The sequence below is a fragment of the Aphelocoma coerulescens genome, chromosome 10 (genome assembly GCF_041296385.1).
Source record: "Aphelocoma coerulescens isolate FSJ_1873_10779 chromosome 10, UR_Acoe_1.0, whole genome shotgun sequence".
In the NCBI taxonomy this organism is placed as follows: domain Eukaryota; kingdom Metazoa; phylum Chordata; class Aves; order Passeriformes; family Corvidae; genus Aphelocoma; species Aphelocoma coerulescens.
The window spans coordinates 9,847,358-9,873,292 of NC_091024.1; the positions used below are offsets into that span (position 1 = coordinate 9,847,358).

A 25,935-nucleotide genomic window follows, 5' to 3' on the forward strand; every position below is an offset into this window, starting at 1 on the left:
ATCAAGAGAATCCTGTTTGCATGCCAAAATGTTTTAGTATTCCACAAATAAATAACTAAATAAATAATGTTATTTCACCTGTTAACACATGGGGACTGTTTGTTTTGGCCAGCTTGCACAGACTTTTGAGTGCCAGGTTATGAATAAAATAATGTTCAATACTGTAAACATCTTGTGACATAAATTCCTGGCTCAGCACAAATACAGACACTCTGTATGTGGCAGGTTCTTCCTGCATTCTCCAGCACTGACACCATTAAATTCATGTATTTATGACAGGGTATATACAAAATTGTAATTCCTAAAAAAAATGCAATCACAGATAAGCCAATTTGCCCATCCTGGGCCTCTGCTTCACTGGATTTTGCTTGCTGGAGTTTGGGTTTTTGGAAAGCAAAGTGCAACTACTGTATCCCAGTGGTTTCTGCACATGCCGTACATTCCAGAACACAAAGTAGGTTTTCTGTTTAAAGAACAGCACAGTTAGAAAGATAAGATAAAACCAAACTTGAATATAATATTGCTGGGAAATTTTAGTCCCTTATGCAAACACAAAGTCAGTAATGTAAAGGATGCTTTCTGAACAACACTGGCAAGGGTTGAGTTTCTCACACTGCCAGGCCTCTTCCCAAGCAAAACCTCATATTACTTTAAGATCAGAATGCAAATGCAGAGCAGACTCTGCTCTGGTTCAATCCACTGCATTCAGGAATTAATTCCACTGATGTCACTGGAGAAACAAAGTTCAGACAGGCCTAAGTGAAGGTAAGCTCCAGCCCTGAGGAAGGGACTGATGGTTTTGACTCTGCCTTTAAACTCAAGCCTTTCTTTTATTTCAGGTGGCTGGAATGAGTCTAGGACTGGACTATGTGTGTAGGTCCCAAACTACCCTGAAAACCAACTAAACCTTTGTTTCCTAAATATTTAAACTGCAAATTAATGCAGACAGCACACGGGAGCTCAGCACCCTGAGCATCTTCGCTCTCAGAAAGAAAACACCACAAAGTGTTCGCCGTTACCTTGGACCAGTCTCCTGTTTTCCATTCATAACAGCCTGTGTGATCCTCGCACTCCTCCTCATCTCTCGGCCTGGTGGCTGCATCACATTTGCCTTGGGAGTTTGTGCACGTCACTGTTCTTTTCTGAATTCCCCTGCCACAGTCTGCTGAGCACTGCAAAAAAACAGGGGTTTGGATTTTGTTACATGGTACTTAGAAATGATAGCTTTTATGTTGGTAACACAGCTCAGAGGAAAAGCTGGGGTTATGAACACTGAGGAAAATTGTAATCCGTAAGATTTTATTACAATAATCTAAGCCACTCATACATGAGTAATTTGAAAAGCATGATGACTGCTTGCAAAATACTTTATTTATGAAAAATGGCAATTCTGAAAATCAACCTTCTTTGAAAAATGCTAGCTGGCTTTTTGCTAGAACTGATGCCACTAAATCTTGTGTTGAAGAGCTCCTCATTCATGCTGAAGATGGACACACTCAGATCTACACAGAACTGCCACATCCCTTCACGTATCATGAGATACAGCATGAGGTGTTAAATGCAATTTTAAATCACAGTAGCATGAGACCACTGTTACAAACATGTTTCTGTAGCACAGTCTGTAAATATCATGGCAAAGTCACAGTTCTCACACATGTTCTAATGTGAAACACACACATCACCTTCACTTTTTGATTTGCCAAATGCTCATCGCTATCTTAATTCTGAAAAACTCTAACAGACATTTACTGTGTGAGCACAAATTATCCACAACTGGTTTTGTGCCTGGGCTCTATGGAATTAGCACCTAAAGAGCAGGGATATCCAGCCACTCACTTGTTATCTTTGCCAATGTTTGGAAATTCTTGTTTAATGGAGAATTTGTCTTGATTTTCTTGGCTGTACAAGGTGGGAAAAGGACACTGGCATGAAGTGAATCCAAATTTCTGTTTTCAATAACCAGTTCGGTCATAGAGCACCAGGTCTGCTGTCACAGCCACCTGAGTTCTTGTCATGAGCCCTGAGCACAGTCAGTCTGCCTGCTCCTCATTCTCATGCCACTGCAGTGGTTAAGAGTGAGAAATTGTCTTGCAGAGCCACTGGGGACAGGTGGGTGGAAAAATGATCTATGTACCAGCTGAGATAAAAACTAACCTCCTCTGGCATGTCAAGTTCTCCCCTTCAGGGGGCCAGCAGGGAAAAGACAGTTGATGTGACACTGAATAAATAGTGAAGATATGAGATATTCTGTGAGGTCTTTTGAACGTGTTCCAAGAAGCTTCTCCATCCAGGGGGTCTATGCTGGAAACAAGCGTCAGCTTGATATAAATTACATCAAATGGACAAATCTCAGCATGCCTGTCTAACTGTCTTAAAAACACAATCCAGGCAGTTCTGACCTGCTGGCCTTGTTAAGGACGTGAATGACAAGCGTTTATGAGCTGGCAAGCAAACAGACATGCCTTTAAATACTTCACAGCACTACAAAGTGACTTCTTGAAAATCTGGGAAACCTTCCACTTAATTTACTGTGGGCTGCTCATGGCGTGACCCCCGTACGGATGTAACATCTTTGTAAGGAGCACAATGTATAGCTGTGCAAGACACGGGGGTGAATTCTTCCCAGCTTTGCAGAATTCCACAAAATGCTTTGCTGGACTGCTCAGAGTGCAAGGCTTGCCAGAGATCCCAGGCTGGAGCTCCCTAAATGGTACCTTAAAGCCATGAATTTGCCCCAAGTTGGATAGACTTTCCCAAACTATGTATCATCTTCCTCAGGCCCCAGGGTGGACTCCTCAAGGTTGCACTCGTTCATCTCAGACTACAAAGCACAATATATAAAAATCTTTGTAATGGTCCAATTTACTTGAAGTAAATCAAGCTGAAGTGGGAGTATTTTTCACAGTAGGAGAAATCTCTAGGTGGGTTTTACAAGCAAGTCTGGGAAAAACACCAACTGTTTGTTCTTCCCACAGCTTTTAAGTCATTCACAGATTAATACTGCATATACTTTCCTAGACAAAACAGCATGAGCAAGAAGGTTTCCAACAAATCTTTGGTGGTCATATATAAATCACCCTCTTTAGGAGTTTTTTTCCTTTCCTCAAGTCATCTGTTTTCATGAAGAATTTCTTAATATATAGATTTTAAAGAGAGTCCAAAAATTAATATGTCCATTTTCTGTGTGTCCACTTGAGGTCATTAAGTCTTATATTATTAACAAATTACTTTGGCAGATCCCATGAGGCTTTGCAATGGAGCAACACAACTTTGCAGTTAAGACACAACTCCTTTATCTGAAGGAAGTCCGTATTTTTTTTCACTCTAGCTCTCTAACAGTAGAAACATTCACCTTCTCCTGACAGTCTCTATTTTTATCATTAAAAATGGGTTGAACAGTACTTTGTCCAAAACAATCTCAAGTGTTTGGCAATACAAGGGGAACTTAATTTTTTCCACAATGAAGATTGCATTGGAATTTACTGTGAAAACACACATTTTTGACCAGGGACCAGACATCAGTGCAGTCAACTGTGTTGTATAAGGAAGAAGCTAAAAAAAATAGATCAGAAAATTGATTGATAAAATGATACAATTACAGGGATATTTATTCCACAACATGAGATTAAAATGCTAAGGAATAAAGTGATTACCACTGAAGAAAGTCCTAGGTGTGAGAAGGGTTCACACTGGCAGAACATCAAACATGTTCTGGAGTCAACTGTGCTTCATAACAGCAGAAATGGGCCAGAATAACAAATTTAAAATCACAAGTGCACAGTTACAGATGCAACAAAAGTAAATAAATGTATCAAAGGAAAAGTAAACCAGCTATTGAAAAAATTATCTAAAAATGCTGTGTATTTGCAAAGGAGTTACATGGTCACGGATACGGAAGATTTCCACTGATCTATAACTTGACTTACTCTCATAAAAGGGAGAGAGAAGTACCAGGGATTGTTAACAAAAGACTCAAGTAAAAAATCCACATGTAAACCAGGTAGGAATTGCACCCTAATCTCAGCTATAAACAGTTCAGCTGGTTTAGCTATAAGAAATAAAGAGGGCATCATCTGAAAGGGGAACAGCTACGACACACAGAAGACCTATCAGAAGACTTACTACGTGTCTCTGCACATCTTTTGTAATGAAAGAACTCATGCACCAGTGAACAGATCCAGCGCCCCACTGAAAGGGAACACTGCTCTCACTTAACCATCATCTCTCTTGCCAAACTAAGATTTCCGGTCCAGGAGGTGCACAATGAAATCCCATTGTGTTTGTGAGGAGACACTGTTCCTTAGGATCCTTCCTATCCTGAGCTTCTGTGACTTCTAAGCACATGTCTAACAGTAATATTCAGCAAAAGCTCTTTGACAAGGTTTTAAACAGGAGCTCCCTGTTTCAAATAGAGGTGAATAATGAGGAATTCTTCCCACAGAAAGGGCTGTTCCTGGACAGCCAGGCTGGAATGAGGCTGGTAGAGGTGCAACCCTGCACCCAGAGTGAAAGGATCTCATCACTCAGGTGAGCCTAACAAATACAATATCAAAGGGAGCATAGGCATCCTGTAAGGACTGTTACTCACAGGGTTCAGACGAAGTTGCCCTGTACTAGCTGAGTCCTAGTCATGAACTGCAGGCACATTCCCAGATCACTCTGCTGCTAAATAGAACACAGGGTATCTATCTAGGCCACACACTGTTTACATCAGAAATGCATTCGTAACTCTTGGGAAAAATTTCTTAACTCTGCAACTACTCAGAGATGCACCTTTTATACAAAGTATAACCAGCTTTTTCATGTTCTTGGAATTACACAAAATAAGGCTGGATAGGGCTCAAAGACTGCACATTCTCTGTAACATGCACATGCTTGATAAGCCTGGTATTTGTTCATACCACATTTAAATGGAGCCAGAAGCCCTACTGGGTTACTACACTTCTGGCCTCAGGTCAGTGCAACATTTTTCCTTCTCGGTCAGAGTTTTCAGATGGAAAGATATAGTCACTAGAGCACATCTAAACCCTGTCTTACTAATTCATCTAGTCTGGAAACCAAACCTCAGCTCCTCACTGCTCATCTCAACAGATGAGAGTCCTGCCCAGTGCTCCAGTGCTGCGAGGATGCTGACCATGAGAACCATGGATTAAGGCCAATGCATCCAGAGCTCTGAGCAGTCTGGCTTCTTCCTTGGGTGAATTTCCTACCTTTGACCACTCTGATGCTTCCCAGATGGACAGGCAGTCCCGTCCCTCACAGCTCTGCACCATGGCTGGTTTGTTGCCCAGGCAGTAAAGATCCCTGGTGTTGACGTAGGTGCCATTCTGCAGCTGGTAAACACAAGTGACCTCCCGGTGCTGGACACCCTTCTCACAAGTGGCAGAGCAGGGACTCCAGTGGCCAGTCACCCACCTGGGAAGGAGCCAGAGGATAAATGTTAGCAAACTGTTGGGATAAAACATTATGCTTCACTTAAACCCAGTGAGAAATGGGCAGGTCTTCCTGGATTTGTGGGTGCTTTGATGGTGCTGTGTTGTCATCACCCTGAGCTCACTGATCCTCTTTGGGAGCTGAAGTGTGTAAAGCTGGTGTGTCAATATGCAAGTGAATATTCCCTTCTGACTTCCAGCTCCACTGACTGCAGCAACTGCTGGAAGCACCAGAGCAGGACTACAAGGCAGTGAATAAAGTGTCTAAGAAGGATCTGAGGGAGAAGGGATGGAGAGAAGGACGTTTTTTCTAAAAGACAAGCAGCATCGATCTTTAGCTTCCTGCAATCTGTCAGTGAGGAGCATGTTCTCTGTAATTACAGGCATTCCTAGATGGAGTGAGGGACTGGAGCAATAGCTGTGCAGTCACTGAGCACCGGAAGGCTCTCATGCCTTTCTCACCAGGCAATTGACCTTCTAGCCTGTTATTTAGGACTGTCATCCAGATTAGTATCCCTATACCATGAATCTTTTACTTGTCACCCAATGGCTGTCTATTATGGTAAGTGGCCCAAACAAGACTTCTCAAAAACAGGTCTGCTGAGAATTACTATTTCATTCTGCTGGAGGCTCCTGTAACCCAGGTAGAGAAACTTATTCCCCACCTTTCTTTTGAAGCCATTGTGTAACTTCTCTGAAATGAATCAAAACAACTGTTTCCTATCTTCCCATTCCTGAAGGGGGGAAAATCAGTTCAGCACCATTTGTAGAAACATCTTCACCTGCTGCAACTGTCATGAATTAATTTGTAAATGCCATGACTGGTGTGACAGCACTGATGACTGTGCTGACAGAGAAGGCAGAAGCCATTTGGTTTGTGCAGGACTGGGCAGACTGGCCACCTGTCTTTTGTGGAACAGGGCCCTGCTCAAATGTTCCTGTGCATGAAAGCAGTTGACTGACACATCTGTGAATTTCTGTTGGCTAAAACAGCCGGTGAGACACCAAACCTGTTTCTTCAGACTGCAGTTTTGGTGCATCTCCATGGCCCAGGGCTTGGTATTTCTCTTACGGAATGGGAAAATGTCAGCTGGGAAATCGAATACTGGGCTGAAAGGCTGATAAAAATAGCCCTGAAGTGCAGAAATCAGTATTCATGAAAATTAATAGCCAGGCCCCCTTGGTATCAGCTGGGCTCTACCCTGTTGGAGTAAATGTGGAGGGAATTATCCATCTGGGTGAAGGAAGCTCTTGACAAAAGCCTGGAAGGGATAAAATGACTGTGCTTTATGAGCTGAATGTGAGTCACAGGGCTGGGAAAGGGTTCTGTCCAGGCTCCACTCAGCTAATATTCACTTCAGCACTGGGCTCTCACTGTGATCTACAGCTACTGGCAAAAGAAAAAGGGAAAGGGGCTGAAAGCAAAGAAGAAAGATAAAAATACATTCTTGGCAGAGGCTGTCTCTGAGCTTGCATTTAGGATGGGCAGCACACAGCATGCCAGCTATTTCCAAGATGCCTTAAGAAGCAAGGTTATGGCTTTCCCTTCAGGAAGGAAAATTCCTTTTTAATTTTTTTGTTTGTTGCTCTCGTGGAGGGGAGAAATCACCTGGTTTCTACCTGTTTGGTGGTTTCTAGTCAGTACCAGCACAGACGTGACAGAGTGTAACTAGAAAATTAGCACAGAAAAAACAAGTGTTGTCATCATCAGGAGAAGAATGATTGCATAGGGCAAGAGCTGAAGCCCAGGGTACCAATACAAAGTTGTGTTTGCGGTGAAAACACAATCTCCAGCTTCTTCTTTGGAGTGGTCAGCATCGGTCACCATCCACCCCCGATCCCAATCCTGTGGTTACAAATCAGGTGGGGCAATGCTGTAAGGGATCTCTGAAACCTCACAGCCCACTCTGCCCTGCCTGTGACAGCTGAAATACTTAGAAATTAAAGGCTATTTTGAAGTGGTGGTTTTACTTTCACATCCAGGATACAAGTGACATTAAATGTCTGAATAATAATAATATGAGTAAAGTAGGTTATTTTCAAAGGCACTGAGGGGATGATCACTTTGACCTCAAAACTTCACCCTCTCAGTGAAATCTGCTTGGACCAATGGCTTGTAAAAACATTCTGGCAAACAAGTAAAGGTGAGTCTTATGTGCAGTCCTGGCAGTGCCCTGAACACCCACAGCTCCCCCAAAACTCTCCTCCACAGGCAGCTGAAAATACTGTTTTAGTGCCTGTAACACACAGGATCACTGCAACTATATTTCAACAACATTCACAACCAACGTGGAAAGACAAGGGATTTATGGATAAAGTGCTTAAAGATGAAAATTCCTGCCAGTTTCAAATTTTTGGAAGGAATTTGCAGCAAGATACTAGCAGAGTTACTATCTGCAAGTACTATACACACAGGAGAGAAAAATGTAATGTACAAATAGTATCACCTTATGGTTACTATTAAATTACACCACAGGCAGATGTTTGTCTCTACACTGTCATTACACCTTCTGAACATACCTGAGTGTGTTTAACAACAAGACCTACTTAGAGGGTGATTTTTTAAAAAAGGGTAAGTATTTTTTTTATGACAATGTCAAAAGTAACTCCAAACCCGAGGCTGGCTCTGTATTATTAACTAAGCCAATTAACTACTGTACACTAAGCCCTGTGTATATCATAGAAAGCATTTGGCTTCCAGTTACACTTTAAGCCTGTAAACTGATCTTAGGGATTGCTTGACACCAGAGTTCTTTTCAGTTTGGTCTTTCCCTCCCAGGTTATAACCTATCTCCTGTGGGGCCATGGGAGTGCTCCAGCTGGAGTCCCTGGAGAGCCTCTCATTTTGCCAACAAGCACTGATTTACGTGACAAACACACTCATCCTTCTCACAACCACAGGGACAGCTTTATCCCTGGTATTATTTTTGGTAATCTTACCTCTACAGAAGATTCAAGAGTTAAGTGATCCCTGCTGGTGGCTAGATTCAGGAAGAAAGTGATGAGCTTTTAAGCAGAGATTTTCCCCCAGACAGTGGCTGTCTTTCTAGCTAAAATATGCCCAGAAGGGTGTGATTTTCAAAAGCATCAAAAAGCTGGGATGGGCAGGACATGCAATCTGAGAGGGCTGCTCTAAATCTTTGTCTTCTGAGTCTTCCTCAACCTCTGACCTCTCAGTATCCCTTCTGAGGATTTGGGAGTTCTTCTAATCTGCTTTGGCAACACTCATCTGGCAGGCCCCTGGAGCAAACTTGAAATATCTTTTGGAGATTCAGTTCATCATTTGATCTTTCTATGGTCTGGATTGGTCATTAACCTTGAATTATCTACTCTACCTACTTGCCTAAGACTCCCACATTTTCTAGGAAAAAGAAGTTGTCTACAGCACTATAACCATAAACCCAGGGGAGATTAATATCTCCAAATGAAGGCTCGTAGCTAAATATTTGGGAAAAAAATGTTAGGAAGATAAAATGGATCAAGGCTGAAGGATGGGGGTAAGGGAATGCAATCAAAAGACAAGAGGTCATTTTTCAGAGATTTGCAGCCTCTTATAACATAAAGCCATTACATCTTCTGGGGTAAATATTGCAGCCCATTACATTTCACCTGGTTGTTTCTGCCTTGAGCAGAAGAACAGTGGGTTCTCTTCCACTAACTACACATGCCATGTTCACACATCCCCTCACTACCTACAGGATACTGTTGTTCCCTTCCCAATACTACAATGACATTTATTTCCCTGCTTTCACAGTAATAGACAAAGACATGTTTGTAATAACACATTTTTTTTTGTTATTAAACCTATTTTTTTTAGAGCTGGCTTGTAACTACAACCAGAGCCTGTACTACTGCTGAGTAAAGCATCAGAGGAAATTTCCTACAAAACAAGTCTGAAAAAGTCCTTGTGACAGAAACATATCTAAAGCTCTGCAATCTGAGGGTTCTATTTCTAACAAATTTTATTGAATATCTTTTAGTTTAATGTACAGGCAAGGATAACTCCATACCCAGTTAGCCCTGGTTGTCTTTAGCATCAGTTTGTGATGCAAAATCCTGTCTAAGTGACTCTTAGTTTTCTGGGGCACCTGGTTGAAACTGTGGCTCTACTAATTTAAGCAAAAGTCAGAACAACTTTCAGCAGGGCCAGGATTTCACATCGGATAATTTTAGCATAGAGAATTGGAAAAGATTTCTGAGAATCAGTCATGTGGAACTGACAGATATACTTTACTTAGAGCTGTCAAACTAAGCTCATGCTCTACTATGTAGAAGAAAACTCTCTTTACAAATGGGATTGTGTTTTCCATGAAACACACACACACTCTGCTATTGGATTGTCCTCTCCCCACACACTCCTGAAGCTCTCCACCACCTCTCTGCTAAACGGGATTCAAAACAATCAGGTGAATCTTGTCTTTTGGGAACAGGTTGTGCCACACCCAGTCACTAGAAGGCTTTTTTTTTTTTGGAGAAAAGTACCAGGAATCTAGTAGAATAATACAGCTGCTGATGTCGAAAGTAGGACTCCAAGACTAACATTCCTGTCTGATTGCCTTTATAAACAGTGCTCAGTAATTTTCCAGTACAGTAGTCATTCTGCTAACAGACTTGCCAGCTTTTACTCACACAGGTTTCTTTTTTTCTTTAGTGATTATCATTTTGACAGCTTTTTTTTTTTTCAATTTCCCACCAATAAGATCAGCCATGGAACAATGTTTTAGAACTTACAAATGCCTTGGGAAATTCTTTTTTTAAATGGAAGCCATTGTATTCCCTCTCCTCCTTCCCAAAATGAGCAGATCTCTCGGTTTTGTAGGGCTCAGTGTGGGGTTGGTGTGTGAGGGGGTGTCCTGCTTGCTGGCAGCTGCCCCACTACACCAAAAGACAGAATTTCAGCACTCTCAGAGCTCCTCTGCAGTGAGTTTCCCCTACCCACCTTCATGGCTGGTGTAGCTTTAATGGGGCAACCGGTTTTCAGCTCCATTCCTGCCTTTCCAGAAAAGCAGTGCCTTTTTCTCAGCTCCCATCACAGGATGCAAACTGTGAAGATAATTATAGCAGGCAGCAGGAGGAATGGATTTCACAATTAAATATTTTGCTAGATTATCCTGCTAATCCTCTTCTGTGGGTTAGAACTGCACTTGGCCTGAAGAGCCTCAAAACAAAGCAGCACAGATCATTTAACATTTTAAAACAAGGCAATGGTCAACCACAAGGTTGTTGAGTCAAACATTGCACTGGGAAAGAACATGATGTAAGCTAGCCTGGGTGTTTACACCAAAGCTAAGACACCTGTCTCATGACTCCATGTGAAAATTAATGCCAAATTAGCTCCTGCTCTAGCAAGTCATCTTGGATTGATTTAGCAGCAGTCAGTGAGCACTTTTCATTCTACACTGTGTTCCCCAGCCTTCTCTCCCAGAACTGTTCCATTGAGTTGAATTGCTGGATTTGCTGGAAGATACTAGCAAATTGTTTTTCAGTGGCTAATTAGCCACTGATTGGTACTTGATGACCTGCCTACCACCTGGAGCACAGTTTTTGTCTCCCTTTGGTGGATGGGGATCACCACCATCTGACATGCCCACAGCAGGACATCAGCCACCCCTCATAAAGGTGCCCAGGAGTGTCTCAGGCTTTCTGCTCTGCAGAATTTTGGCTTTTGCTCCTGCAAGGCCGGTGGGAGCCCTGCCGCAGGCAGTGTCCCTGAGGAGCTGCCACCAGAGCGCAGCACTCCCTGCTCCAGCCGCTCCAGCACAGTCCTGGCAAATTCATTAAGCTCAAGCTGATTCTGGAGATCCCAAATCCAGCTTTGGGAAGTACTTCAAAATGAGCTCTTACGTGGTGCCTCCTTGGATCAGAGGGTGCTAACATTACTATTTATGCCAGATTTCCAGGCTAAAATGAAACCCTCCCCACGGCTGTTCCTTCCTTTCTTTTTTTTCATGTAACCAAATCCAAGGCACATCGAAGATACTTCTCAGCACAAGGCACAGACAAGGGTTTGAACCTGTTGGCTTTGAACCTTATGCATGATAAACATTTGTACAGGCTCCAAAAGAGCCTGACTGCATAAATGAAAGGATTGACCTATTTGGAGCCATTAAGTGTTCAGCTCAGTCCCTTCAGATAACAAACACCCACATGCCTCCAGTTTAGTGCAATTTCTATACAGTTCTTTGTGTAATTTGCTGACATTCTCAAAGAGTTTTCCATCATATTGTTCCCCCAAATTCTAGTATTTGCAAGACTACCACTTCACAAAATAAATCTGAAATTGTTTCACTCCCCATCTACCTGTGATGAGAAACATAGAAATGGGGTGCAAACAGCCCAGAATCAGGGAGACAGACTGATTTCTGTATTATTCTGATTTCTGTACTCTTGGGCTGTTAAACAGAGCACTATCACAGAGATATAGGGAAGTCTAGAGGAACTCTCAGTCAGCAGGGTCATATGGATACACACCATGAGCTTAAATCAGACCAGGAATCAAAGCAATGGGCACTATCAACCAACACACTGAGGCACCATTATTTTGGCACTCCTCAGCCTTTGGACAGGTTCTTGAGGTGCTGAGCCAACTGGGGCCTTGACTGACTCTTAGAACTGGCTTGATTTTTCCCCAGTGGGCATTGTTGTGGTGTGTGAGCCCTTGGAGAGCTTGGTGCTGGATTCCAGCCCACAGATGGAAAAGTGAAAGAGAAGAAAGAAGGAAGGAAGTGATCCATGTAACAACAGAGCTGACCTCAGCAGTGTGCCAGCTTTTAGAGCTGATTTGGAGGGCAACAATAATCAAGGACACAGTGGTAAAAGGATGCAAGACAGGGTTCCTCCAGGCAAAAACTCATTGGCTGCATTTCTCTGACTAAAATAACTGGTTTTCCAGACAAAGGAAATGTGGTAGATTTAATCTGTTTGGTGAAGAACTCCTTTTGCTGCATGGGAAATGCTTACTGGTGACATGCTGGGAAACATGGATATAATTGTACAATTCATATGAGAGGTGAGAGCTGGCCTCTCATCTACCTTTAGAGCTGCAAAGGAATATCAGCTCTGAAAGGAATTTAGATCAGTTGGGCTTCCTGAAAGGTCTGTCTTGCATTTGATCTAATTTAGTATGCTCATTAATGACCTTGGCACAAAAAGAAGAAAACTGCTGAAAAAGTGGGGAGAATGCTGACAATACAAAGCCTAGAAGCAGTGTCAATGCCTCAGAGGATTAGGATGTCATACAGGAAGAACTGAATAACCTCGAGTACTGCAATAACACAGCTAGGATGGAAATAAACAGCACACAGTGCAAGGCTGAGTGCTCAGGGACCAATAACAAGCATTTCTGTGTTAAAGCAAGGGTCATACAATGAAACAAATGAGGAGGAAAACATCTCAAATGACTGTAAGCCACAAATATGATGCAGCCATGAAGAAAGCAATAAGAAGTTAACGTAATGGATTTCGCCCAGAAAAATGATGGAAGGAGGAGATCCAATGGTTTGTTGTATCCTGCGGCAAATAGCCCAAGGCAGAGAGGAAGGGAGGGAAAATACTCAGTAAGAAAAGGAACAGAGCTGATGCACAAAAAAAAAGGCTGAAAAATGACAATGAATAACTTAGGCTGGAAATAAAAGGTTCTGACTCACATGAACAGCAAGGTCACAGGAGAGCCTTCTAGTGAGGGAAGGAGCCAGCGGAAAAAACACAGTTTATAGAAAGGAGTCTATGATATGCTGCTGGTAGTAGCAGAAAACTAACCCTTGGGCTCAGGAGATATTTTCAAGACCTAACCAGTAAAACTAAGGGCTCAAAGTCTCCTATGGTTTTCTGTAGATGCAGCCAGGGATTTCTGGCATTTATGCTGCTGTTCAGCATCCATGTAAGAACACCAAATATTCAGCAGGCCCCTGATCTCCTAAAATCTCTTACAGCAAAGAGGAGAAAAATCACCAGCGTTTGCACACAGTCCATTACAAGTCTAACAGTTGGGGAATTTCATGTGGGTTTGGTCCTTTTCCTGCATTGGAGGGGAGCAGTTTCATAGCCACAGACCCAACCATGCATGTAGAAGTGTGTGGCCACTGGCCGAGCTGTGTTTTCAGTGAAAACAGCTGATGTGATCTGTGATTTCTGAGCCTGGTGCCAGCCCCAGGGCTGGCTCTGCCGGTGTGTTTGGGTTGGTGCTCGGCGTGCTGGAAGCGACCCATACGCGCCGCATGCAGGAATCCAGATTCCATCTGGTTACAGCGGGGTTTTGTAAAAAATATCTAAAGAGCTAGGCAAAGGATTAGAATAAAGAGGTGCTAATAGGGTGCAGTTGGGACAGGAAAGGAAACTGTAAAGAGTTTAATGGAAAAAGAGGGTCAAGGAACATAAAAAATAAAATAGGAAGAAAAAGAGGCATTTTTTTTAAAAGGTGAAAGAGTAACAATAATAAAGAATGGAAGATTCTTTTAGTTTTGCCAGTTTCAACAAAACCCTTAAGAAAATTCTCTTCTCTGACGTTTAATTTTAAAACATGTCAGTGTATCCAATCAAGTTTTAAATCCTGCTTTGTTTTTCTCAGATGCTAGGTTGCAGTTGGAGAATTCCAATCTTCTCCTTGGCGTCATGAAAGTACTGTCCCCTGCCCTACATTATTTGGCTCTCCTGAGAGGTGGCTGAAGTTCAAAGGGATATATAATTTACAAAGCACTTTGGGATTGTGCTGGAAGAAAGACACTGTTATTAATAACATACCCTTTTTTTCTCCTGATCACTTTATAAATGTGGGTAACTATTTTTTTATTTTTACTACAATCTCAACAGCAACAGCTTCTCCCTCCTCTCAAACAATATGATCTCACCCCATCCCAAAGAGTTTGCAATTTAGGTTATACATGGATTAAGAGACAAAACAAAGGGACAGTGTGGGATAGTGAATTAAAATCACACAACTCATCCAAAAGTGAAACAGACTGAGTGTCCTCTGACCCAGTCCTGTGCAGGCCAAAAGACCCCTCTCTAGAGATAAATACTCTGAAAGGTGATTCTTTTAAATTCTAAGTGCAAATTCAGTTCAAAATGCACAATACAGAGCAGGTTTAATAGAGAAAGGAGAGCATTGTTCCTTCTTCTGAACTCAGGTGAAGGGCTTAGGTCTGAGTGGAAACGGGAAAGGACCTTATTGTAACAAGATGCTACAATAATTTTACTTGAAACCCTAAAACAAATTCAGGGCTCATAAAAAAAAGCATTGACATGGTGAAAGAGAATGGTTTCTTTAAGATGTTCTTGGTCAGAGAATATGCTAAGCATGCATTTCTAATGTCTGGGTGGGCAAACGCAAGTGGAAATTTAAATTCTAAAGAGGCACAGAGAATGTGCTTCTGAAAATGTTTCCAGTTAAAAGCATGTTAAGTGTGAAAGCGTAGTCTACACGGAGGGAGTGAGGGAGTGTGGTCTATCAGATCATCAGCAAGGATTCTGTGGCCTTTCCGGGTTCTAAGCACATTCACTGTCTGCTGTCGTTGCTCTGAAAAAAATGGGCCAACGAGAGTGTCACTGTGCCAGAGCTCATTGCAGCTGAGCAGAACTGTGCTAAACTGTGCCTATAAACTGCTTGGTGACTCCACACAGAAGAAAAGAGACTTTGGAATAACATTAAGAGCTGGGTACAATTCCCCAAAGGAACACCGGCTGGGTACAAGAGCAGAGTAATCCTTTCTCAGGAGGTTTTGTGTGATTTAACCTCACCCACTGTCACTGCCCTGGACAGACAGCAATGCCATGGTGGAACGGCACCAAAGAGACTTCCCTAGGGGCTCAGGGTCATGGAGGTCCCTCTGAGCACACTGTGGGTCTCAGGGCTGTGACAGACCTCATGGCCAGGACCTCCTGTGCTTGCTCTCAGCTGGTAAAGGCAGAAGCTGCCCATATCTTCCAGAACTTTTTAAGCTGCTTTTCTTCATCTCTACCACCTGGCACCCCTCCATACATCTGCCTGGGCTCACACTGGTCTCCTCCCAACAGCTTTCCAAAAGGTCTGGGAGAAATACTTCATGCCAGGGCAGCAACGCAAGCAGATGCTTCTTGTTTCAATCTGAGAGAGTAACATGACAGAAATCCCAGCCTCACTGAACTTCGTCATGGAAATGACAGTTGTTTCCTTGAAGCCACTGGGATTTTGGCTCTCCTTACACACCAGGAGGGTATCTCATTATACCTTTCAGTATTGAAAGCTGTACAGCTCCAATACTGTGCAGCAGCAACAACAGGCAGTGCAGACTGAAACTGAAACCTGAACCAGCCTTATTGATGGATGACCTGACACTGCATTTCTCTGTTCCAGGGCACTTTAATCAGAGTGCAGGTCTAATGAGAAGGAAGTGTGCTGTTTGCTGTTTCCCCCATTGTTTCTGCTAGCAGGATTAGCTTTGTAGGTGCATTTCCCTGGCTTTTCTGATTATCCAAGATGCAGGAGCCAGAAGGCTGGTTTGAAGATGGTTTTTAGGTATTGTTCAGTTTTATCTGAAATTTATTTTATCACAGAATATTCTGAGTTGGAAGGGACCCACAAGGATCATTGAGTCCAACTCTGAAGTGAATGGCCCATACAGGGATCAAAACTCTGATCCTGGTGTTATTCTAACTACTATCAAAATTGGAGTGTCTATTCTTCTCTACAATGCTAAACATCATTGCAGAGCAAAAGTGAACTTTTTTGTTAGCAAACAAATGGAACAAATTAAGTTACCTTCCTGTCTTTTGTCATTTCGGCCAGAAATGTCTTTTTTTTAATATAACACAGATCAAAATTAATTCAGCCAAAAGTTCTTGCCAAATTAAAAAGGGATATTTTTATTATTTTTAGAGATCTCTAATAACTACTGAGGAGAAAAGCACCCTTACGGAGGACAGCATCTAAAATGTGTTTCATCATAATTTAATTTCTTGACTTCAGGATTTTTGTAGTACTGTTTGACAGTTAATCAGACCCCATTCTGTGCTGATTAAAAAAAAAAAAAAGTTTAGATATGTGGTCACTGTACTCTTGTCTAACTTTATACTGTAAGTTGTTCTGTCTCCCAAGAGGCAGCCAAGGAGAAAAGAAAACCATCCCCAAACAATACATGAAGGCAGCCTGCACGGAATCTGGCCTTACTGACCACAAATTAAATGGGCTTTGTCTGAGGTAATGAAAATCTGACCTGCTCAACAAAAGGAAATGAGTATTACAGCTGCTTACTGTGGCTAACAATGTGTCCCAATACTTTGAGACATTTTCACTGTGTTCACCAGATGGAGGCTTTGGAAAGGGGCAGTTTCTGAAAGAAAAGGATATTGGTTTTTAGTGTTTTTTAACTCCTTACCGTGACTGGCAGGGGTGTGTGTTACATTTCCTGACCTGGGGCTCGGGGCGGGTCACTCGCTGGCAGTCACTGTCATTCACCAGTGTCATGGTCTTGTTAATGATCCGAGTGCAGGACACGATGGTTTTCCGCTCACCTGCAAGCCAAATCAAAAAAATCTCTGAACAAAATCACATCCACTCATTAACCAAAACTCAAAAGCTTGGAGCCCTTTGCTCCCTCTACCAGATGTACTCTACCATCTCTGCAAGAAATCTTATTCTCCACTTCTGCCTAACCTTTGTACTGGCATGTTTTGGGTTGCTTTTTTTTCAGAAAAGCTACAAATCTTTCCTCAATAATCATGCAATTGACTATTTCACAGGAGCAGCAAGTTGGGCTTTCTCTTTCTAGTGTTTAATGTGGAAACGTGCTTGAAAACAATTTGTTTTCATTTCTGGTTCCTCCTCCACAGGTAGCTGTGCTCTGTCATCACCTTGGACAGATGTGCTGAAGCCACACGACCTCGCACGCCCAGTGACTGATAATGACAGGACAGCCTCCTGCTGCTCCCCAAGCAGAAAGTCAGGATGAAAAGCAGTGACTGAGGTTCAAGAGTCATTAACTGGGCTTGTTTGTATTTCACAAAGGCAAATGAAAGCCACCAAAATAAATTATTTCTCATCTTCTGCTCCTCCAGATACAATGCTTTAAAACCCTTGCTGGGAGGAGGCATCTCAGGAGGAGTCAGCATTTCTCACATCAACTGTGCATCAGGAGTTACTTTCACCCAGTGTGGCCCTCAGGGTTCAGCCTTCCACTGAGTGGCATCAGGAAAGCTGTGCCACAGGGAGCATGACAGTGACCAGATGTGACAAGGAAAGTGGCACTCCTGCACTGTGTGACTTTGCCTTACTGCTAATTATTTTGGTTGCTCAGGTTTGCTTTCTAACCCCGACTCTGCATCAAATTGAGTTTATTCACAATCTGCAGCTGATAATACAAAACAACTCATGTTCTGTTAATAAAAAATTTGCAAAAGTCTGTATGGAAGGGAAAAAGGCCCTTCTCAGCTTGGTTAAGTAGTAAAAGCATTGGACAACCAAAGTAAAAGACCAATTATCAAGCTACTACTGGTGGGAGCCATGCTGGCAGACACTGATTTGATTCAAGTATGTAGCAGTCTTACAACAAAAATCAGAAGAGCTGCAAACAAACTTCCTTAAATGGCTTAAAAATTATTATTTTAATGCATGAGTAAAAGTGTCTATTTTAAAATGAGTTCCATTTACAGAAAAAAATCTGTAATTTCATTGCACTGAGGGCAGTGAGCCTGCAAATATGAAGATGAACTCTTTCCTTCTGTCATGTCACATCATAAATAACTAGGTCTGCTGGTGAAGAAAGACTGCCCAGAATGCTTGGGAATGATCCAAGTAGGTTTACCTCAGGGAACAACCTACTTCTTCCAGCTCTGAAAATGCAATGGACAGTGTCTGACAAACCAGTCTCTGCTTTCACAGCATCAACTCCCCCCAGGGCTTCAGCAGATCTGTCTGGGCACATGCAGGGATCCTCTGGGAAGGGAGCTTTGCCATGTTCTCCTGGGCTCCCAGCACGTCCACCCAGCATGGGAGCATCCAATGCAAATCTCCAGGAGCTGTCACAGCAGCACTGCCCTGCTCCAGCCCTGGGGAAGGAAGTGCCTTTCCCTGAACATGCCTGAACACCTGCGGAGACACTGCTCCAGGAATGTGATGGGGGCTGGAGACATGGGGCTGCACACAGCGCCCGGAGCCATGTGTGCAGCAGGAATCCAGGTGCAGCTCCAGCCTGTGGTGACAGAGTAGTGTCCCTGCCAAAAAGCTGGCTGGAAATTAACTGTGGGGATGGGGATAAGAGCTGGGAGAGCTGGTGAGAATAAGCTCTCATTTAGAGTTCATTATGGCAACGTCCATTTCCATGGCCAATTTCCACCATGCCTTGGCACCTCTCCTGTGGCTGGAGCCTGCAAACATCACACAGGGATTCCCACCAAACTTCCCGGTGTCCCCACCTCCTCCACACTGCACACTGCATCCTTCCCATCCGCTGTGCGTCCAGATGTACAAGGAATCCTGTTGCTTTTCTGGCTCGCTTCTGTTTTCAGCAGTATAGTTTACAGGGATGGTGTATTCATAATGAATTCCATAATTCTGGTCATGGAATAACAGCACCTGGTTCGGCAGGAAAAGAGAGGCTGTTGCAACATACTGTGCTGGGAGAGCCAACAGGCTGTGGAGATAGCACTGCTGGAAATGCTGGCACGGGAAAAAATTCCTAAAATATAAATACCTCGTGAAAGGCAACCAAATCTTTAGCTAGAAAACTTAAATTACAACAGTACTGGTAAAACAGGGCAACTGCAGCAGCAAGGACTGCTTATGATTTGTCAATATTTAAAGCAGTCAAGGGGTGTTTAAACCTGGGATTCAAGGCATAACTTTCAGCCTCACATGTGATCAGCAGGCCACTGGCTATCCGAAGAGAAAGACAACAGGAAGTATTAAATCAGCACTTTTCATATAACAACTATTTTAAGGAGCACCTAGAGTTAAACATGTGAAAGAACAAGGTGATGCTTCTCAGAGCAAAAACAACTAATGCAAAAGATGTCCCATGTCTCCTGGTAAATGTGGCTCTCAAGGTAAGTATGACTATTCCTGCTGACAAGCTGTAGCAGCAGGATTTTAATGTCTCAGAAAACTGCAGATGACAAGCAAAAGCCATATCATACAGCTGCTGGCAACGTATATTTTCAACCCTGCATATTACCAGAGGAAGGTGAAACCTGCTCCCAGCAGCAGGCTATTTCCTATGGAATCACTTGTGATGTCTCCAGTGTTATTACTCCAAAATTCCCTGACTATTAACAAAGGAACAGAGAAAAACATTTGTGTTTTCACCATAGGCAGACGAGAGTACTGGTCCTGTTTTGATTTACATGTTGAACTTCATTTGGCTCTCACTTTCCCTGGCTTGATCCAGAACTGATTGGAAGACATCCCATGGAGTATGGGGTCCATGGAATCTGAGTTACCACACTGTTAACAAGTGCACTGAAGTACTACTGTAATGTTCATGCTGTGGCTTTAAACTTACTTATACTTATTATCTCATAATCTGAGTAGCATTAGACAGGTGAATTGTGCTGGCTCTTGTCACCTACTGAAACAGGACCAATGCTTTATCAAATAAGGTATTTTAAGCAGGGCTCTCATAAGTGGAGCAAGCAGCTGCCCATTTGAAAACAGACAAATTTGCAAATGCTATTTTCTCCCAACAATAATTGTTTCCCCTTCAGATTTGCACAAATCATTCCTACTTAACCAATAATCTCACTAAAGCTGTCAGGAGCTTGTTTAACCAAACAAATGTCCTGAAAAAATGGGTCCTGGCAGCCTGAGCTGGTAACTCTGGGAGAGGCTCCACACACTCAGCACCCATGAGCTGCTCTGCACAGGGCAGAACCCTGGGCAGAAGAGCCTCTTCCAGAGGATGTGGGGAACAAAGACATGATTTTGCTTCAGCTACAGAGGGAGCCTCACGACCAGGACTGAATACTAGGGTTGAAACCAGCCAGCCATCATTACAATTTCAAAGATGAATATTGGTTTTTTAAACCCAATTCAAATACCAGGCAGACAGAGGCAGGGAGCTCGAGCCCTGCTCTGGCTTTCTTGAAGTGCATAGATACAAACTCCTGTTCTACAGAATTGATCAGTCAGCCATGTCTAAAGCCCCTTTCTGCTCTGGGAGTGTTTGGTTGTCCTCTGTTGCAAGAGGAGGACTAGCACAGGCCTAGTTACACAAACATCAGTTTCTCCAAGAAATACACACACAGCAATGCACTTGGAGAAATGCCTCAAGTATTAAAAACCAGCTCCTAAAAAGAAATCCTTATTATCTCAATATGGGTGCGAGACCAGTGAATATAAAGGCCCATATGAAACCAATTTCATGCAATTTCGTAGCCATATATAATTGGGGGGTGTGTGTATGTGTGTATAATTGGTTTCAAATGCAGGTCACAATGGATTGACTGAAGCTTCTGGCTCTTTGTCAGTCCAGTGTATTCCACCACTGTTTGAACAACAGTTTTCTTAAATAGAGGGAATTTAGAGGGAACTGGTAACCATCCTGCCTTTCTTGTGCTGAAAGAATGAAACCCACCACCCTGTATCAAGGAAAAGATTTGAATCTGATTTGAAGCAAAGACTTCATGTGTGCTTTGTTTACCACTGGCAGTGATTTAAAACCACATGTTTTTTAACAGTCTGGTAATTTTTACATTCCTCATTTTCAATCATTTCTGTGATGGAAGGTGAAGAAGGAACATTTCCTCTGCTTATGTCTGCTGAAAGGGCCTGTCTGTATCTGGACAGCATGCTTGTGGAGAAGCTCTGGTTCATAATCACTGGTTTCCTATGTTAGCTACTTACTCCTTAACAAAGGGGAAATGAGTATTTCTTTAAAACCAAAGCTCTGCTGATGCTGAAGTTCACAAAATGCCAATACCAGATTTTACTGCGGTGGACCTCAACCAAGTAATGTCCCAGAAGGTTCCAGGAACTGCCAAAGGAACCCTGCACAGCATCTTCCCAAATGGTACCTGTGCAACTCCTGTTTCTCACATGAGGTGAGGAAGACCTTGGCAGTACAAGATACTTTGTCAGAGTCCTGGTTTCAGGAGGGAAGGCTTGTGTTAAGGCCAAAGTCAAGCAGAAGCTGATGTTTCTGATGGTGAAGAAGGTGCCTGTATTCACCTCCTTTGAGTGGGTACACCCTGAATTACACAGGTGAGCCAGGAAGGTGCTGGTGTCTCCAGCCCTGCACTTCTGACTATTCCAGCTGTAACCTCTTAGAATACAGCTCTACACTGGTCTGTGAGCCCGTAAACCCACTCATCTGTCTGAGAAAGCAAAGACAAAACTCCTCATGTTCCTGTGCAGCAGATTTTGACACCAAGAAAGCACTGACAAAGCAGAGTACTACTGTCATCTTTTTGTGTGTGTGAAAAGTTCAGGCATCTTCAGAGCTTTTCAAACTGGGTCAGGAAGTGTTACACAATGAACACCAGCAAGCCAAAAAAATCAGGTGAGCAAAGGGAGAGAATGCTGATTTTCAGCAGTGCTTACAGATAACCTTCAGAGAACAAACATGACAAAATTCACAAGGAAAAGAAACAGCACAGAGGAAAATGGAATAGAATAAAAAAGTTACAGGAAACAATGAAGAAATTAAAATAATTTTATGCAAACCTTGCTATAGAACCTGTAAAGCTTTCTGCAGGTATATAAGACAGGCCTCATTACAGCCGTCTCACGGATATGAATGTTAAGGCTACACCAGCATTAAGGGACTGGCCCGTGGGTCACCCCATCACCCACTAGTGACAGCTCTGGGACTACAGTCCTGCTCTTCTCACCCCTGTGGACTTCTCATTCATGTTCAGCCATGTGGCTGTCCATAAAATACCAAGCTGGGTTAACAGAAGGACTATGCTGAACATTAGGAAAAAATGTCAAAAAACACCTTAAACTACATACAGTTGAAAAAGCAATATAGAGAAAACAAAGAACATTTCTGTGTGCAACTATGTCACTACTTAGATTCCAATTCACATATATCATCTGTGCATACTAGATCTGCACCTCTTCTGGTAGAGAACAGAGTACTTAAACACAGAATACATTCTGGCAAAACATGAAAAGACATTTCAGCCAATAAGCTTTTATGTGTGTGATCAGGTATGTCCAAGAAATAAGAAAGGTCCTTGGGAATCTACATCCTCTAGAATAGACCTGTCCTATTGTCTGTGACACAGGGGTATCCTGCACTGGACATGAGCTGACTGGGACACTGCCTGTTGTCCCAGAATAGAGCATCACTTTTTGAGTGGGGAACTGGGCTTCTCCAGCCCCTGCAATGCTGCAAAAGAACATTGTGGTGAGGAAGCAAACAATCAAAATTCAACTTTCAGCTAGGATATAAACCCTTTCTGTTGCATCACTTAAGAAACACAAACAAAGGATATAAAGTTACCATCAAGTGCAGTGGTATTTTAGTTGGTCCTTTGGCAGAGATTTTCTCCCACAGCCCCCTTCGCACGTACCGGACAGTGGTGCCTGCGATCTGAAACTCACCAGGAAGCTCAATTTTCCAGTCGCTGTTAATGGATCTCTTACTGGAATCTTTTAAAGCTGGAATGAATCAAACACCACAGAATGAAATGCAAGCAAATTTATAATTACAATACAGACTACTGAGCCTTTGTCTCAAGCTACCTCAAGCACAAGATGCAGAAACCTTGTAATGCATCTGAGTTTAAAAGAATAAGACCCCCCCGACTTTTAGATGGCCCATTGTAATGTTTCTAACTTGGATATATTCTCTACTTCAGTTGATGAAGGTATTTCGAAGAATTAACAGAAAATTCATAGATAATTTATCTCTAAACTCTCCTTTTAAATGCAACAAGACAACTCTGCAATTTAGCTTCCAAGCGAATTTTCTTTCAGTTTCCAGATTTCGAGACTGCATTTTCCTAAACTCTCCTTGAGAAAAAGATCAATCAAATCTGTGTTGATACACACGTGAAGATTTGCAAGTGCAAAACACAACTGATGCTAAGTTTGTATGTGCTCCATAACCAAACATTGAACAAATTAACATTCAGCTGTCACAGCAGTAAAGAGAAGTCAAGTTACAAAGCAGGGGCTGGTCAGTGGGCAGAACGTGAACTTGGCCACCCTCTCTTCAGGGTCCAGGTGCTGGACACAAACGCATAAGGTCAGGTGCTGTAGGGTCACATCCATCCTGTGCCTCTGTGCCTCAGTGCCTCAGTAAGGCCAACATGGAAAGCTCAACTGCAGAAGGAAGATGAATATTGAGAAGAAAAGACACTTGGAGTTGTATGTCCTTTCTTCCAGCATAACTATTGCATCAGGATTACTGATGTCCTTCAAACACTCAAAGACAACTCCAGCCATAAGGGCATCACGTTACTGTTGACTCATCAGTGCAAGCTGATTTAGGGATTGATGTGTTTTCTGTGTTAGAACGGAAGCAGAGTTATCCAGATGTTGGTGTGATGCACTGAGGGAAGAGAAAATTGGCAGGCTCTGTTCCAGCAGAAAGTGCCAGTCCCCTTTGTGGAGATCCATTCACCATGATCAAATCTGCCCTGACAGCAGACAGACAAAATATCCCACGTGTTACTGAGCTTCCTTAGTTCAAGGTTAACTGTGTCTTTTGGCTAAGCCTTTAACAAGATGTTTTTTTAACCTCTAGCATCTCATGCCTATTTTATTCTCTTTCAGTAAAGAACACAACTTTGCTCTCACTTAACTGAGTGTGTTGCAAGAAAGTAAGAGAAGCTGTTTAAAGCCTTTGGAAGTCAATAGGAAATCTCCCATTGTCATCCATTTGGATCAAGCCCCCACAGCCAGCAAATCCTCCCGGGTATGCTTAGGATACATATATATATATACAATTTCTAATGCCTAAGCTCTGGTAGAGTCTGGAGCAAGTGGAGGTCACAATGTTCTCTGCATCTGTGTGTGCCTTTTGAGGACCTGTACCCCGGGAATTCCTGGAAAAAGGTGGATATCTGTCCTGCTGCACACAACCTTCCTGACAGCTCTCACAGTCCCGTGAGAGGCTTAAAAATCAGGGTGAAGGGGAACTGAAGTGGGAGCTATGTGGGAGAATGTTTTTTCTGAGGAAAGTTCTCTCTGGCACATAGCCCAGGGGTAGAGCGGTGTCCTGGCATTTGCATGCTGCAGCAATATGTCTCTCCCTGCGGCTCACTTCTCTTCCTGCTTTGTTCCTCATCTACAAAGTACCTTATGCAAGCTCCAGACATGATTCTGAAGCACGACTGCTTTCCTCTGCCAAGGCCGAGTGGCTTCCAGGCAGATCAAAGCAGCCACTCCGCTGGCCCTAAGGAGCCGTGGACACAACTAATCAAAGCTGTGGATGAGATAAAACTATCTCCAAGCAGCATGGCTGACTAGGAAAGATATCCCAACACATGCTCAAAACTGTCTAAGAGGCTGAGTGACTTAAGCCATGCTTTGGTTCCAGCTCACCATCAAAGGGAGATAATTTGCTGATGAAAAAAAAAAAGTTTCATCTTTGTGAACCTCTTTTGTGGGCAGGATTTGATTTTGATTGCTGCAAGCACCGCTCCCTTAGTGACTGAGGAAATGGAGAGTTTGGAAACAGATCTGTTCCCAAAGGTGCTCCTGGGGACTCAGCAGAGCATTTGGGCCAAAGTGGTTTCACCACTGTTTGCCTCTGTTGCCCCATCAGCAGAGATCAATGCTGCAGCTACAAAACCCTCCATGCCTCAGACACAGAGAACTCCAATGGCTTTCATCACACACAACCATTGGCTGGCTCTGCCCAGCCCCAGAAGTGACAGAACTAAACTTAAACTTGTACAGTAGAAGAGCAGAAAAAATAGGAACCCCAGAAACAACCTGTAACTTCTGTTTTTCTTGTTGGCTGGAAGGCAGGAACTGACCAATCAACTTTTAAACCTGGCAAATAGTCAGATCTTTATTTCCACCTTGGGTCCCTCCAGCTTGCTTCCCAGCCTGTGGATACAAACTGCCCAGGCATTTCCTGTTCAAGGTGGTTTTTAAGAGTTACAGCCAACCAAGGCAGCCAGCGTGGGTTGCCTGTAGGTGGAGGGAAATTCTTCAGACACTGCTCCCAGCACATGGAATAATGATTCCAAATTATGCTGGGCTTCTTTCCAAAATGTTGTACCTGGTTCTGAGTAGAAATAGGACCTGATTGGGCTCAGCTTTGTTAGTGCTATTGAAATAGAAAATCCTTCCACACTCAAACCTGGATTTAAAAGCCTTATCAGAGTGGTTGGGGTTTTTTCTTGGTCATCTTTATTGTCCTACTAGAACCTCCAAGCCACTATTCCTCATCTCAGTTCAGCAAGACATTGGGTACCTTTTCTTTGTGTTGAGTGTTCCTTGAAAGAGAAAACCCTGGAAAGATTAGAGAGGTTCTCCTGGCTCCTGACCATGAACCAAAGAGCTGAAAGCACTCAAAGCTTTAAAAGAGCTAGATTTTTATCTATCTTTATGTGATGCACAATACACAATCCTAAT

General features: G+C 42.9%; 1 protein-coding gene across 2 annotated transcripts in view; it reads right to left on the reverse strand.

The window, feature by feature from the left end:
• ADAMTS17 (ADAM metallopeptidase with thrombospondin type 1 motif 17) overlaps positions 1-25,935 on the reverse strand; it is a 157,317-nt gene that overhangs the window by 18,330 nt on the left and 113,052 nt on the right. For both annotated transcript variants that reach the window (XM_069025817.1, XM_069025816.1), the window contains 5 exons: positions 22,847-23,004; positions 18,819-18,978; positions 16,784-16,919; positions 5,211-5,415; positions 1,020-1,172 (listed from right to left, as the gene is read on the reverse strand). In XM_069025817.1, the coding sequence (XP_068881918.1) occupies positions 1,020-1,172; positions 5,211-5,415; positions 16,784-16,919; positions 18,819-18,978; positions 22,847-23,004 (812 nt within the window). The remainder of the gene's footprint in view (positions 1-1,019; positions 1,173-5,210; positions 5,416-16,783; positions 16,920-18,818; positions 18,979-22,846; positions 23,005-25,935) is intronic.